Source organism: Oncorhynchus tshawytscha, linkage group LG24 (genome assembly GCF_018296145.1).
Source record: "Oncorhynchus tshawytscha isolate Ot180627B linkage group LG24, Otsh_v2.0, whole genome shotgun sequence".
Taxonomy (NCBI): Eukaryota; Metazoa; Chordata; class Actinopteri; order Salmoniformes; family Salmonidae; genus Oncorhynchus; species Oncorhynchus tshawytscha.
In genome coordinates this window covers 32,251,836-32,268,944 of record NC_056452.1, presented here as the reverse complement: position 1 = coordinate 32,268,944, position 17,109 = coordinate 32,251,836, and the positions used below count along the sequence as shown (strand labels likewise).

The 17,109-nt window shown below is 48.6% G+C and overlaps 1 protein-coding gene across 1 annotated transcript; it reads left to right on the top strand.

Annotated features, from left to right (window-relative positions):
- Window positions 1–6,093: 6,093 nt before the first annotated feature.
- Window positions 6,094–11,154, top strand: LOC112216388 (interferon regulatory factor 2-binding protein 2-A). The gene is made up of 2 exons (XM_024376356.2): window positions 6,094–8,556; window positions 9,626–11,154. The coding sequence occupies exons 1-2, from the start codon at window positions 7,725–7,727 to the stop codon at window positions 10,387–10,389; spliced, it is 1,596 nt and encodes a 531-aa protein (XP_024232124.1). The 5' UTR covers window positions 6,094–7,724; the 3' UTR covers window positions 10,390–11,154.
- Window positions 11,155–17,109: the final 5,955 nt, after the last annotated feature.

Genomic DNA, 17,109 nt, shown 5'->3' with positions numbered 1-17,109 from the left:
CCACTAGGCTACCTGCCGCCCCTACACTCTAACCACTAGGCAACCGGCCGCCCCTACACTCTAACCACTAGTCTACCTGCCGCCCCTACACTCTAACCACTAGGCTACCTGCCACCCCTACACTCTAACCACTAGGCTACCTGCCGCCCCTACACTCTAACCACTAGGCTACCTGCCGTCCAACGCTCTAACCACTAGGCTACCTGCCGCCCACTCTAACCACTAGGCTACCTGCCGCCCCTACACTCTAACCACTAGGCTACCTGCCGCCCCTACACTCTAACCACTAGGCTACCTGCCGCCCCTACACTCTAACCACTAGGCTACCTGCCGCCCCTACACTCTAACCACTAGGCTACCTGCCGCCCAACGCTCTAACCACTAGGCTACCTGCCGCCCCTACACTCTAACCACTAGGCTACCTGCCGCCCCTACACTCTAACCACAGGCTACCTGCCGCCCCTACACTCTAACCACTAGACTACCTGCCGTCCCTACACTCTAACCACTAGGCTACCTGCCCCCTACACTCTAACCACTAGGCTACCTGCTGCCCCTACACTCTAACCACTAGGCTACCTGCCCCCTACACTCTAACCACTAGGCTACCTGCCCCCTACACTCTAACCACCAGGCTACCTGCCCCCTACACTCTAACCACTAGGCTACCTGCTGCCCCTACACTCTAACCACTAGGCTCCCTGCCATCCCTACACTCTAACCACTAAGCTACCTGCCGCCCAACGCTCTAACCACTAGGCTACCTGCCGCCCAACACTCTAACCACTAGACTACCTGCCGCCCAACAATCTAACCACTAGGCTACCTGCCACCCCTACACTCTAACCACTAGGCTACCTGCCGCCCAGCAATCTAACCACTAGGCTTCCTGCCGCCCAGCAATCTAACCACTAGGCTACCTGCCGCCCCTACACTCTAAACACTAGGCTACCTGCCGCCCCTACACTCTAACCACTAGACTACCCGTCACCCTGCAATCTAACCACTAGGCTACCTGCCGCCCCTACACTCTAACCACTAGGCTACCTGCCGCCCAACTCTCTAACCACTAGGCTACCTGCCGTCCCTACACTCTAACCACTAGGCTACCTGCCGCCCAGCAATCTAACCACTAGGCTACCTGCCGCCCCTACACTCAAACACTAGGCTACCTGCCGCCCCTACACTCTAACCACTAGACTACCTGCCGCCCAGCAATCTAACCACTAGGCTACCTGCCGCCCCTACACTCTAACCACTAGGCTACCTGCCGCCCCTACACTCTAACCACTAGGCTACCTGCTGCCCCTACACTCTAACCACTAGGCTACCTGCCGTCCAACGCTCTAACCACTAGGCTACCTGCCGCCCCTCCACTCTAACCAATAGGCTACCTGCCGCCCCTACACTCTAACCACTAGGCTACCTGCCGTCCCTACACTCTAACCACTAGGCTACCTCCCGCCCCTACACTCTAACCACTAGGCTACCTGCCGCCCCTACACTCTAACCACTAGGCTACCTGCCGTCCCACTCTAACCACTCTAACCACTAGGCTACCTGCCACCCCCCCTACACTCTAACCACTAGGCTACCTGCCCCCATACACTCTAACCACTAGGCTACCTGCCGTCCATACACTCTAACCACTAGGCTACCTGCCGCCCCTACACTCTAACCACTAGGCTACCTGCCACCCCTACACTCTAACCACTAGGCTACCTGCCCCCTTACACTCTAACCACTACACTCTAACCACTAGGCTACCTGCCGCCCCTACACTCTAACCACTAGGCTACCTGCCACCCCTACACTCTAACCACTAGGCTACCTGCCGTCCAATGCTCTAACCACTAGGCTACCTGCCGCCCCTACACTCTAACCACTAGGCTACCTGCCGTCCCTACACTCTAACCACTAGGCTACCTGCCGTCCAACGCTCTAACCACTAGGCTACCTGCCGGCCAACGCTCTAACCACTAGGCTACCTGCTGGCCTAGTATTATGTCTCTGTAATAGAGGTTTTAAATGAGGATATAACCTGGTGGCCTTGAGATTGAATCTGTTTTTCAGTCTCTCTGTCCCAGCTAAGATGCACCACTACTGACCTCGCCTTCTGAATGATAGCGGTGTGAACAGGCAGTGGCTCGGGTGGTTGCTGTCCTTGATGATCTTTTTGGCCTTCCTGTGACATCGGGTGGTGTAGGTGTTGAGCATCAGCGTAGTGGAGGTATTGTAGTGGGGGGGTCAGGAAGCCCAGGATCCAGTTGCACGGGGGGGGGGTTCAGTACCCAGGGCCACGAGCTCAATGATGAGCTTGGAGGATACTATGATGTTGAAGGCTGAGCTATAGTCAATGAAAAGCATTCTCACGTAGGCATTCCTCTTGTCCAGATGGGATAGGGCAGTGCGATGGCGATTGCATCATCTGTGGATATATTGGGGCGGTAAGCCAATTGGAGTGGGTTTAGGGTGACATGGGGAGGTGGAGGTGATATGATCCTCTCAAAGCACTTCATGATGACAGAAGTGAGTGCTATGTGGCGATAGTCATTTAGTTGTTACCTTTCCATTCTTGGGTACTGGGACATTGGTGGTCATCTTGAAGCATGTGGGGACAGCAGATTGGTATAGGGAGAGATTGAATATGTTCGTAAACACTCCAGCCAGCTGGTCTGCGCATGCTCTGAGGACACGGATAGGGATGCCATCTGGGGCAGCAACCTTGCGAGGGTTAACAAGCTTAAATGTCTTACTCACGTCGGCCACGGAGAACGAGAACCCACAGTCCTTGGTAGCGAGCCACGTAGTTGGCACTGTGTTATCCTCAAAGCGAGCGAAGAAGGTGTTTAGCTTGTCCGGGAGCAAGAAGTCAGTGTCCGCGACATGGCTGGTTTTCCCTCTATAATCTGTGATTGTCTGTAGACCCTGCCACATATGCCTCCTGTCTGAGCCGTTGAATTACGACACCACTTTGTCTCTGTTTTGCCTTACAGAGGGAAAAATTATACTGTTAGTATTCAAACATATTCACAGCCACCTTGCTGTGGTTAAACATCCTCTACAGACCATCATAATGTCCTCTACAGACCATCATAATGTCAGACCATCATAATGGCCTCTACAGACCATCATAATGTCCTCTACAGACCATCATAATGTCCTCTACAGACCATCATAATGTCCTCTACAGACCATCATAATGTCCTCTATAGACCATCATAATGTCCTCTACAGACCATCATAATGTCCTCTACAGACCATCATAATGTCCTCTACAGACCATCATAATGTCCTCTATAGACCATCATAATGTCCTCTACAGACCATCATAATGTCCTCTACAGACCATCATAATGTCCTCTACAGACCATCATAATGTCCTCTACAGACCATCATAATGTCCTCTACAGACCATCATAATGTCCTCTACAGACCATCATAATGTCCTCTACAGACCATCATAATGTCAGACCATGATAATGTCCTCTACAGACCATCATAATGTCAGACCATCATAATGTCCTCTACAGACCATCATAATGTCAGACCATCATAATGTCCTCTACAGACCATCATAATGTCAGACCATCATGATGTCCTCTACAGACCATCATAATGTCCTCTACAGACCATCATAATGTCCTATATAGGCCATCATAATGTCAGACCATCATAATGTCCTCTACAGACCATCATAATGTCCTCTATAGACCATCATAATGTCAGACCATCATAATGTCCTCTACAGACCATCATAATGTCCTCTATAGACCATCATAATGTCAGACCATCATAATGTCCTCTACAGACCATCATAATGTCAGACCATCATAATGTCCTCTATAGACCATCATAATGTCCTCTATAGACCATCATAATGTCCTCTACAGACCATCATAATGTCCTCTATAGACCATCATAATGTCAGACCATCATAATGTCCTCTATAGACCATCATAATGTCAGACCATCATAATGTCCTCTATAGACCATCATAATGTCCTCTACAGACCATCATAATGGCCTCTACAGACCATCATAATGTCCTCTATAGACCATCATAATGTCCTCTATAGACCATCATAATGTCAGACCATCATAATGTCCTCTATAGACCATCATAATGTCAGACCATCATAATGTCCTCTACAGACCATCATAATGTCAGACCATCATAATGTCCTCTATAGACCATCATAATGTCCTCTACAGACCATCATAATGTCCTCTACAGACCATCATAATGTCAGACCATCATAATGTCCTCTATAGACCATCATAATGTCCTCTATAGACCATCATAATGTCCTCTACAGACATCATAATATCCTATATAGGCCATCATAATGTCAGACCATCATAATGTCCTCTATAGACCATCATAATGTCAGACCATCATAATGTCCTCTATAGACCATCATAATGTCAGACCATCATAATGTCCTCTATAGCCATCATAATGTCCTCTATAGACCATCATAATGTCAGACCATCATAATGTCCTCTACAGACCATCATAATGTCAGACCATCATGATGTCCTCTACAGACCATCATAATGTCCTCTACAGACCATCATAATGTCCTCTACAGACCATCATAATGTCAGACCATCATAATGTCCTCTATAGACCATCATAATGTCAGACCATCATAATGTCCTCTACAGACCATCATAATGTCAGACCATCATAATGTCAGACCATCATAATGTCCTCTACAGACCATCATAATGTCAGACCATCATAATGTCCTCTATAGACCATCATAATGTCCTCTACAGACCATCATAATGTCCTCTACAGACCATCATAATGTCCTCTATAGACCATCATAATGTCCTCTATAGACCATCATAATGTCCTCTATAGACCATCATAATGTCCTCTATAGACCATCATAATGTCAGACCATCATAATGTCCTCTATAGCCATCATAATGTCCTCTATAGACCATCATAATGTCAGACCATCATAATGTCCTCTACAGACCATCATAATGTCAGACCATCATGATGTCCTCTACAGACCATCATAATGTCCTCTACAGACCATCATAATGTCCTCTACAGACCATCATAATGTCAGACCATCATAATGTCCTCTATAGACCATCATAATGTCAGACCATCATAATGTCCTCTACAGACCATCATAATGTCAGACCATCATAATGTCAGACCATCATAATGTCCTCTATAGACCATCATAATGTCAGACCATCATAATGTCAGACCATCATAATGTCCTCTACAGAACATTAATTTCCACAGCAGGCTGGCTGGGAACCAGGGTTCCCTGGATGGGTGAGACGAGGTGGGGCGCAAGGCGGATTGGTTGGCGGGGAGGGGCGGGGCGCAAGGTGGATTGGTTGGCGGGTGGAGCTGAGGCGGGGCGCAAGGGGGATTGGTTGGCAGGTAGGGCCGAGGCGGGGCGCAAGGCGGATTGGTTGGCGGGTAGAGCCGAGGTGGGGCGCAAGGTGGATTGGTTGGCGGGTAGGGCCGAGGCGGGGCGCTAGGTGGATTGGTTGGCAGGTAGGGCCGAGGCGTAAGGTCGGTACGTGACTAAACATCTTAGTTCCTCTTTGGAACGTCACGGCGGCACAAATATATCCTGTCTACACACACACACACTGTGTTGGCAGCTGCTAGGCTTCAGTCAGTTGCGTTATTGCCTCACCCTCCAGCTATGCATCTGTTGGAATGGATTCAACCCTGCCTCGGGTGGAATGAACCCTGCCTCCCTGCCTCGGGTGGAATGAACCCTGCCTCCCTGCCTCGGGTGGAATGAACCCTGCCTCCCTGCCTCGGGTGGAATGAAACCTGCCTCCCTGCCTCGGGTGGAATGAACCCTGCCTCCCTGCCTCGGGTGGAATGAACCCTGCCTCCCTGCCTCGGGTGGAATGAAACCTGCCTCCCTGCCTCAGATGGAATGAACCCTGCCTCCCTGCCTCGGGTGGAATGAACCCTGCCTCCCTGCCTCGGGTGGAATGAACCCTGCCTCCCTGCCTCGGGTGGAATGAACCCTGCCTCCCTGCCTCGGGTGGAATGAACCCTGCCTCCCTGCCTCGGGTGGAATGAACCCTGCCTCCCTGCCTCGGGTGGAATGACAAAACAAAATACTACTCCCCTCCTGCCACCCACTTCTCCAACTGCTGGAGAACACTGGAATTCTACATTTGAATTCATGAAACTTTATTGTCCTTTTAAGAACCTTTTATGCACTTGTTTTTGACTTTTACACACGGGTGTATTCAGTGATAAGATTTTGAGACATATTCGAATAGGCAAATTATTATAATATTTAATATTTAGGTTTATTGAGTGACTGGTGTAGTTCACGGTTCATTAATAGTTTATTTCCGTAGCCTACCCACCCACTTACCAATACTTAACATCAAAATGCATCAGATGTGACGTTATGTTGCAGTGCCTCTTATAACCTACTTGGATAAAGTGGGCTATCCGGTTATGGTCCCATTTCACAAGTCTGGAAATCCCCACATCTACAGTATAGCGTTTACTGGAACAGCCTGTACGCTGTGCAGAGGACAGAGAGATCACCGCCCTGTTGTTTACTGTAGCCTATACGAAGATCAACGGTTAGAATATGAATTTGCACACTGAAAGCTGACGAAAATGAAACCCTTTCATTCTTTTGCATGCTCATGAATATTCATGAGCAGAATTAGGCTGCGGTAACGACCGGGCTACGGGTTTGGTATGACGCGGCCGCCAACAGGATGAAATGTGGACGTGTTACTTTGTTGCAACTACTGAACGATTGTGCCTAATAGTCGGGATGTAGGGAATATTTTACGCATCGAAAGGGTCTGGCTGTAGTTGCTGTAACCGGGGAAAGGTGATTTCCTATACGACATTGCAAACGCATTAAAAAAAAAATATATATATATATATATATATATATTGTGAAAAATGCACCTTGGAATATTTTCAACATTCCAATAGTAGCCTTTTCTAATATATTTATCATCCAAATCATGTTGATATTGAAGAAAATGTTGTGTTGTAACACACTGTTAGGTTCTAATAGAGCCTCAACAGAGTGCAGAATGGTATCTTTTAGACATTTCTCTAATGCACAAAACACACTGGCCTCTCTGCCACAATATCCAGCATATTTCGACTCGAATATTCTTTAGAAAGAGGATATTTATCGTGGATATCTTTTCCGTTTTCACTTGAAGCAGAAGGCAACAATCACACTGTTCCCGTCTCTCCCACCCCCGATCTGGCGGTGGCTGGTTGGTTGTAACCTTCTTGGCAAAGGTTCAAGTAGTGATTAAATAAAATAAATAAAAAATGTGGGCGAAGGAGACTGGCGTGACTGAGCATGCGCCTGAGGGGGCTGCCGTCGAAGAATGAAGTAAATAGAATGTTGTCGGTGCCCGGGCGGTGACGTCACCTCTCCACACCGGGACTGGGCTGAGCGGAGGCTGTAGGCGAGGCAGTAAGAGAGACAGATAGAGGACGCGTCAGTCGTAGTAGTCTAAAAAAACATCCTCCCTGCTGTCATGCACTTCTGTTTGTAACTTAATTGTTTGTTGCTATAGTCAGGAGACCGACGGAGAGGAGTAGAGGACGTATTTTTCAGACACGGAAGGACCTGTGTCTGATTTCTAAAAAGGACTAGGAGATATCCACACACAGAGACCTGGGTTAGAGAGAGATTTAACGTCCGTTTTTCGGTGAAAGGGAAGCTATGTCGTCCGCGACGGTAGCTGCTTCAAGAAGGCAGTCCTGTTATTTATGCGACCTGCCCCGCATGCCCTGGGCTATGATCTGGGATTTTACCGAGTCCATCTGCAGGGGATGTGTCAACTACGAAGGAGCGGACCGGATCGAGTTTGTGATTGAGACAGCCCGGCAGCTGAAGCGGGCTCACGGTTTACAGGAGGGGAGATCTCCGGGGCCCGCTAAACAGCAGCAGCTCTCGGGGAAAGAAATCCATGCTAATCACCACGGCTCTGGAGGAGACAACGGTTCCCGACCACCTCAGCCCCTTGACCGCTACCCCCTCTCCACATCGGACCGTCCTCCGCGGCTGGGGCCGGAGTACCAGTCTGGGAGACAGGCTAACGGCATTCCGGTACCTAATGGATTTCCTAAACCGGACGATCCACCAGAGCTTAACCGGCAGAGCCCAAACCCGCGCAGGAATAACACGGTTCCTCCTAATCTAGTGCCTTTGGTGAACGGGAACATGTCCTCCGTGCACGCCGTTAACGGCCGACCGATGGGGCACCCGGGGTCAGGTTTGATGGCTGGTAGCCCCAACGGGCACGGCGGTAAGCGCCCGGCCTCGTTCTCCAGCATCGAGCAACACGAGAAGGATAAGCACAGACCGGACAGCCTGACGCCGGAGATAGAGAACCACAAACAAAGGACGGATGACTGGATGAACAAGGGGAAAACGGTCAGGGACTTGATGGCTCTCCATACCTTCGACAACCGGTTCAAAAAGGATCCTGCCGCCATGCAACAGAGGGTGATGGGCTATGAGCAACAACAGAACGCCGCAGCTTCTAAATCAGGTTGGTACTGGCCGGCTGGATGGATGGATGAATGGCTGGATGACTGGCTGGATGGCTGACTGACTGGATGGATGGCTGGATGACTGGCTGGCTGGATGGATGGATGGATGGATGAATGGCTGACTGACTGACTGGCTGGATGACTGGCTGGATGGCTGGCTGGATGGCTGGCTGGCTGACTGACTGGCTGGATGAATGGCTGGATGACTGGCTGGATGGCTGACTGGCTGGATTGCTGACTGACTGGATGGCTGACTGGCTGGCTAGATTGCTGACTAACTGGCTGGCTGACTGGATGGCTGACTGACTGACTGACTGACTGGCTGGCTGGCTGGCTGACTGACTGGCTGGATTGCTGACTGACTGGATTGCTGACTGGCTGGCTGGATTGCTGACTGGATGGCTGGCTGGCTGGCTGGCTGACTGGCTGGCTGGCTGGCTGACTGGATGGCTGACTGACTGGCTGGCTGACTGGCTGGATTACTGACTGGCTGGATTGCTGACTGGATGGCTGGCTGGCTGGCTGGCTGACTGACTGGCTGGCTGGCTGGCTGACTGGATGGCTGGCTGGGGTTGTTTTTCCATTAAATGGAGCAGTACAGTAACCTAGCCTGCATACAGCCTAGAGATATATTATATATATATATATTTAGCATTTTGTCATGACACAAGTCGTACGTCGCCTGATATGCTTCAGCCGATGGAAAGTGTTTCACGTGTCCACCCTTTAGGCACTACCATTCAAATGAAGTAGACAGATCACATTTCCATGTCTCATGACACAAACTCAGCCACGAGTCCATTTTAACATATGAGTGCCTTTTTTTATTTTTGTGTGTGTGTTTATTTTATGTGCCTTTATTTATCTAGGTTCCCCTGGTTAAATAAAGGGTCATATTTGTTTATTTTTTTAAATCATAGAAGAATGACTCCTACTACTGAATAAGATGATGTTGTTGTTTGTATTATTTAGCGTTATGCAACAAGGGAAGTGTTTCTTCTCAGTATTGATCAGCATGTTGTGTCTCTAACTCAGCCTTCTTCGCGTTTAACCCTTTCCTTCCTTCAGACAGGGGAAAACACCCGCGGACTATGAAGAGGAAAGCATCGCCGGAACCGGAGGGAGAGAGAGAGGGAACCGCCGCCAAGCATAACGGAGAGGACAGACAGCAGTGGTTACCGGGTCCACCATCTGACCGTGACGGACATAAAATGCCCCCGGGACCACCACCAAGCTTCTCCTCCGTCCCCACCAATACCATATCCCCCCACTCACGCACCACCCCACCGGAAGCTGCGCAGAACGGCCAGTCCCCCATGGCGGCTCTGATCCTCGCGGCAGACAACGCCGGTGGTGGCGGGAACAGCTCGCCCAAAGACGGGAACCAGGTCCACTCCACCACGCGTCGCAACAGCAGCAGCCCGCTCTCGCCCTCTTCCATGAACCAGAACCGGCGGCTTGGACAGGGGAGAGATGGTACTGGTGGTGCGGGGACAACTCACGTGTCAGGAGGAGGCGTGGACCAAGGGCACGGACCTCAAAGCATTCCGGACCCGTCAGTACCCGGGAGCGTACCCCTCTGCTGCACGCTCTGTCACGAGAGGTTAGAGGACACTCACTTTGTTCAGTGTCCGTCGGTACCCTCGCACAAGTTCTGCTTCCCGTGTTCGCGGCAGAGCATCAAACAACAAGGAGCCACCGGGGAGGTGTACTGTCCCAGTGGGGAGAAGTGCCCGTTGGTCGGCTCTAACGTACCGTGGGCTTTCATGCAAGGAGAAATCGCTACCATCCTTGCAGGAGACGTCAAAGTAAAAAAAGAGAGGGATACTTGATTTCCATTTTCAACATGGGGAAGGGATTGTTGTGGGGGGGTTCAAATACAACTATATAAATATACAAATACCACATACCTACTGCATACCATCCAAGTAAACTAATGGACTATGTACATAGTGGACCCAAACTGAAGGGACTACTGCATACCATCCAAGTAAACTAATGGACTATGTTTATAGTGGACCCAAACCGAAGGGACTACTGCATACCATCCAAGTAAACTAATGGACTATGTTTATAGTGGACCCAAACCGAAGGGACTACTGCATACCATCCAAGTAAACTAATGGACTATGTTTATAGTGGACCCAAACCGAAGGGACTACTGTATTCTTCAGTAAAACATGACTGTAATGTTTTTAGATTTTTTTGGAATACATTGTGTTTGTATATTTTTGAAGATGAAGGTATGTAATCATAATAAAATAGGACTCTTCTTGGTCCCTCTTTGTTGAGTTTACATCTCAAATGGCACCCTATTCCCTATGCAATGCACTACTTTTGAACCAGAACCCCCTTGGGGAAACCCATAGGGCTCTCTGGTCAAGACTAGTGCTTTATGTAAGGTACAGGGTGGTTGTTTGGGACGTGACCTGTCTGATAGCAGTTCCTTTTCAAAACGTAGAATGTGACTGATGATGACTAGCCTTTCTCTGTAAACACTTAAGCATCCAACTGAAATCATTTAACTGTAATGTGTATATGCACTTGTTTCAAAAAAAATAATTGCCAAAATACAATTTGTGATCTTGTATGAAGAACTAAGTGTCTGAGGTTGCTTTCTTTAAAGGATTGCCGTTGAGAAACCACTTTGTGAAGTGGATAAATAGCACCTTATTGTTATATAAAGGTCCACAATTTACATTCAAGTGTAATGACACACTGATCTGGGTTGTCAGTCTGCACACACCGCTGCCAAACTAGAATTGCAACGCAGCATGTTTTCTGTATTCTGCACAAGGACAAACTTGTTCATACTAAGTCGAGATAACAGAGTAGACAAGTACATATCTCTCTCCCTGACCTCCTGCTCCAACTACACCAATCCTCTCAGTAGAGATCTCTCTCTCTCTCTCTCTCTCTGAAATCCTGCTCCAACTTCAGAGCTCCTCTCAGTAGACATTTCCTTTATCTGACATCCTGCTCCAACTACACCGACCCTCTGAGCAGATAACTATCTCTCTATGTCATCCTCCAACTACACAATCCTCTCAGTAGAGATCTCTCTCTCTGACATCCTTTTCCAACTACACGATCCTCTCAGTAGAGATCTCTCTCTCTGACATCCTTTTCCAACTACACCGATCCTCGCAGTAGACAAATCTCACTCTGACATCCTGTTCTAACTATCTTTCAGTTGGTATTTGCTGATAATGCAGCTTGTTTCCTCATATGCCTTGAGCAATGACCTTCTTTTGTGGCGCACGTGCTTGATAATAGCCTAGGCAGTATGTCTGTTCGTCTACAATGCAACCACGTGTCCCAGTTTTGTCGTCTATCTGTGGTCTGATCTGATGTTTGTGTGTTCAGCAGTCAGCAGCACATGGTCTGATATGTCCCCAATGGGACCTTATTTCCTGTAGTGCTCAACCATTGGGTCCTGGTCAAAGGTAGTGCGTTATATAGGGGATATGGTACCATTTGGGATGCAGACATGTACAGTATACGGAGGAAGCATGCAAGTTATTCAGTCAGTCAGTCAGAGAGAAGGGGGTGGAGTCGGTCAGAGAGAAGGGGATGGACTCGGTTAGAGGGGGTGGTGTTGGTCAGAGAGAAGGGGGTGGAGTCGGTCAGAGAGAAGGGGATGGACTCGGTTAGAGAGAAGGGGGTGGAGTGGAGTCGGTCAGAGAGAAGGGGATGGACTCGGTTAGAGGGGGTGGGTCGTCGGTCAGAGAGAAGGGAGAGAAGGGGTGGAGTCGGTCAGAGAGAAGGGGGTGGAGTCGGTCAGAGAGAAGGGGGTGGAGTCGAGTCAGTCAGAGAGAAGGGGGACTGGAGTGGTGTTGGTCAGAGAGAAGGGGTGGAGTCGGTCAGAGAGAAGGGGGTGGAGTCGGTCAGAGAGAAGGGGTGGAGTCGGTCAGGTCAGAGAGAAGGGGTGGAGTCGGTCAGAGAGAAGGGGGTGGAGTCGGTCAGAGAGAAGGGGTGGAGTCGGTCAGAGAGAAGGGGGTGGAGTCAGGTCAGAGAGAAGGGGTGGAGTCGGTCAGAGAGAAGGGGGGGTGGAGTCGGTCAGAGAGAAGGGGGTGGAGTCGGTGGAGTCGGTCAGAGAGAAGGGGGTGGAGTCGGTCAGAGAGAAGGGGGAGTGGAGAGAGAAGGGGTGGAGTCGGTCAGAGAGAAGGGAGTCGTGGAGTTGTCTCTCTCTTTCTCTTTTAGCACCCCTGTGGGCTGTTCACTAACTATTGATCATCCTGAGCCCTGCTCAGGGACAAAGATGTGACAGGAAAGACAAAACCAGCTGGCCTTCATATCAGACCAACCAATCAGCAGAATATTGTCCGTTTCCATGGAACAACAACAACAAATCAACTGGTTTATTGACTGAGTTGAAAGAAACATGCTAGTCAGGTTGAGTGACAAATCACATTGAGGTGACGGTTGAAGAGATACAGCTACATCTCAGAGATCCTTATCTGTAGTCTACAGGGGCACTACCACTGCTACTACAGCGTGTGTGTGTGCGTGTGTGTGTGTGAGTGTGTGTGTGTGTTTGTATTAGAGGTCGACCGATTATGACTTTTCAACACCGATACTGACTATTGGAGGACCAAAAAAGCCGATAACGATTAACCGGACAATCTTTTTATTTGTAATAATGACAATTACAACAATACTGAATGAACACTTATTTTAACTTAATATAATACATCAATAAAATCAATTTAGCCTCAAATAAATAATGAAACATGTTCAATTTGGTTTAAATAATGCAAAATCAAAGTGTTGGAGAAGAAAGTAAAAGTGCAATATGTGCTATGTAAGAAAGCTAACGTTTGAGTTCCTTGCACAGAACTTGAGAACATATGAAAGCTGGTTGTTCCTTTTAACATGAGACTTCAATATTCCAAGGTAAGAGGTTTTAGTTTGTAGTTAATATAGTATTTATAGGACTATTCCCCTCTATACCATTTGTATTTCATTAACCTTTGACTATTGGATGTTCTTATAGGCACTATAGTATTGCCAGTGTAACAGTATAGCTTCCGTCCCCCTCCTCGCCCCTACCTGGGCTCGAACCAGGAACACATCGACAACAGCCACACTCGAAGCATCGTTACCCATCACTCCACAAAAGCCGCGGCCATTGCAGCGCAAGGGGAACAACTACTCCAAGTCTCAGAGCGAGTGATGTTTGAAACGGTATTAGCCCACGCCCAGCTAACTAGCTAGCCATTTCACATTGGTTACACCAGCCATTAGGCTGATAGGCTTGAAGTCATAAACAGAGCTGTGCTTGCAAAGAGCTGCTGGCAAAACGCACGAAAGTGCTGTTTGAATGAATGATTAAGGGCCTGCTGCTGCTCAGTCAGACTGCTCTATCAAATCAGACTTAATTATCACATAATAACACACAGAAATACGAGCCTTTGGTCATTAATATGATCGAATCCGGAAACTATCATTTCGAAAACAAAACGTTTATTATTTCAGTGCAATACGGAACCGTCCGGTATTTTATCTAACGGGTGGCATCCATAAGTCTAAATATTCGTGTTACATTGCACAACCTTCAACGTTATGTCATAATTACGTACAATTCTGGCAAATTAGTTCGCAATGAGCCAGGCGACCCAAATTGTTGCATATACCCTGACTGCGTGCAATGAACGCAAGAGAAATGACACAATTTCACCTGGTTAATATTGCCTGCTAAACTGGATCAGTAGTTATAACTGATTATGATTGATTGTTTTTTATAAGATACGTTTAATGTTAGCTAGCAATTTATCTTGGCTTCTACTACATTCGCGTAACAGGCAGGCTACTCGTAGAGTGCAATGGTTAGAGGTTGGACTAGTTAACTGTGCGGTTGCAAGACTGGATCCCCTGAGCTGACAATGAGTTGACAAGGTGAAAATCTGCCGTTCTGCCCCTGAACAAGGCAGTTAACCCACAGTTCCTAGGTAGTCATTTAAAATAAGAATGTGTTCTTACCTGACTTGCCTAGTTAAATAAAAGCTATAAAAAATAAAAATAAAATGCAATTTTTTAAATAATCGGAAATCGGTGCCCAAAAATACAGATTTCCGATTGTTATGAAAACTTGAAATCGGCCCTAATTAATCGGCCATTCCGATTAATTGGTCGACCTCTAGTTTGTATGCCCGTCTCGTTCCTTGGATCAAAAGTCACGTTGTCTTACAGGCCATGTTCTGACTGGAAAAAGTCAGTTCTGGTAGAGAGGATACAGTAATCCTTTCCTTTCCTGCAGTCACATGACCTAGTGGCCTCATGGGTGGAATGTTATTCATGTACCACGTTACAACAAAACTATTAAACCAAAAGTTATTCAATCTACTACACCTCATGTGACAATTATATGTGTCTGCCTCAGCCACATATGTTGACTGCATATTGTATCATACACACGCACGCACACACAAACACACACACACACACGCACACACACACTCTCACACACACACACGCACACACACACTCTCACACACACACACACACACGCACGCACACGCACGCACACACGCACACACACACTCTCACACACACACACGCACACACACACTCTTACACACACGCACGCACACACACACACACACACGCACGCACGCGCACACACGCGCACACACACACACACACGCACGCACACACACACACACGCACGCACACGCACATTATATGCAAGGTGGTAGAGGGCAACAGGAGAGAGAGAGAAGGAGAGAAGGAGAGAGAGAGAGAGAGAGAGAGGAGAGAGAGAGGGAGAGAAGGAGAGAGAGAGGGAGAGAAGGAGAGAGAGAGAGGGAGAGAAGGAGAGAGAGAGAAGGAGAGAGAGAGAGGGAGAGAAGGAGAGAGAGAGAGGGGAGAGAAGGAGAGAGAGGGAGAGAAGGAGAGAGAGAGAGGGAGAGAAGGAGGAGAGAGAGGGAGAGAAGGAGAGAGAGAGGGAGAGAAGGAGAGAGAGAGGGAGAGAAGGAGAGAGAGAGGGAGAGAAGGAGAGAGAGAGGGAGAGAAGGAGAGAGAGAGAGGGAGAGAAGGAGAGAGAGGAGAGAGAAGGAGAGAGAGAGGGAGAGAAGGAGAGAAGGAGAGAGAGAGAGAGAGAGAGAGAGAGGAGAGAGAGAGGGAGAGAGAGAAGAGAGAGAGGAGGGGAGAGAAGGAGAGAGAGAGAGAGAGAGAGAGAGAGAGAGAGAGAGAGAGAGAAGGAGAGAGAGAGGGAGAGAAGGAGAGAGAGAGAGGGAGAGAGAGAGAGAGAGAGAGGAGGGAGAGAAGGAGAGAGAGAGGGAGAGAAGGAGAGAGGAGGGAGAGAAGGAGAGAGAGGGGGGAGAGAAGGAGAGAGAGAGAGGAGAGAAGGAGAGAGAGGGAGAGAGAGAGAGAGAGAGAGAAGAGAGGAGAGAGAGAGGGAGAGAAGGAGAGAGAGAGGGAGAGAAGGAGAGAGAGAGAGGAGAGAAGGAGGAGAGAAGGAGGAGAGAAGGAGAGAGAGAGAGGGAGAGAAAGAGACAAATATAAATGGACAGAGGCGTGCAAAAACAGAATCTGGTCCACATGTCTCTGGTATAGCCTCTGCCTCTCTCTGCCTTTTTCTCCGCTTCTCTGCTTCTCTCTCTCTCTGCCTCTCTCTCTCTCTCTCTCTGCCTCTCTCTCTCTGCCTCTCTCTCTCTCTCTCTCTGCCTCTCTCTCTCTCTCTCTCTGCTTCTCTCTCTCTCTGCCTCTCTCTGCTTCTCTCTCTCTCTGCCTCTCTCTGCTTCTCTCTCTCTCTGCCTCTCTCTGCTTCTCTCTCTCTCTGCCTCTCTCTCTCTCTCTGCCTCTCTCTCTCTCTCTGCCTCTCTCTCTCTCTCTCTCTCTGCTTCTCTCTCTCTCTGCTCTCTCTGCTTCTCTCTCTCTCTGCCTCTCTCTGCCTCTCTCTCTCTCTCTCTCTCTCTCTTCTCTCTCTCTCTGCTGCCTCTCTCTGCTTCTCTCTCTCTCTGCCTCTCTCTGCTTCTCTCTCTCTCTCTCTCTCTCTCTCTCTCTCTCTCTCTCTCTCCCCTTCCAGTATAAGTGAATGTGCTGGTTAATTTTAGGCCTGTCAATGGAAACCAGGTCACAGCAGGCAGACAGTGTTGAATCAAGGACACGCTCCAATCGGCCTCTTTTTACATCAATCACACGATCCCTTTGGAGTTACTTGAGGCCTGGCCGTGGCTCCTGAGAGACTTGTCATAACGGCTTGTCCTCTCTGCAATGGGAGCTGTATGGAGTCCTAACGAGCAACAAGGTTACAGGCGTGGCTCTAAAGGCTGAATCCATCTGAAGGATAGAGAGAATTCCTCCTTTGATGGTTAGCAAGGCACCTTGGTGGGTTAGCTTTCACCTTCCTGGTGGTAAGATCTGCTATAGGTGGGTTAGCTTTCACCTTCCTGGTGGTAAGGTCTGCAATAGGTGGGTTAGCTTTCACCTTCCTGGTGGTAAGGTCTGCAATAGGTGGAGCCTACATCTTCCTAATGTCTGCTATACAAATGTGTCCTCATACAACTGGTGTAGATTTTACCGTAAAATGCTTGGTAGGGTATTGACCG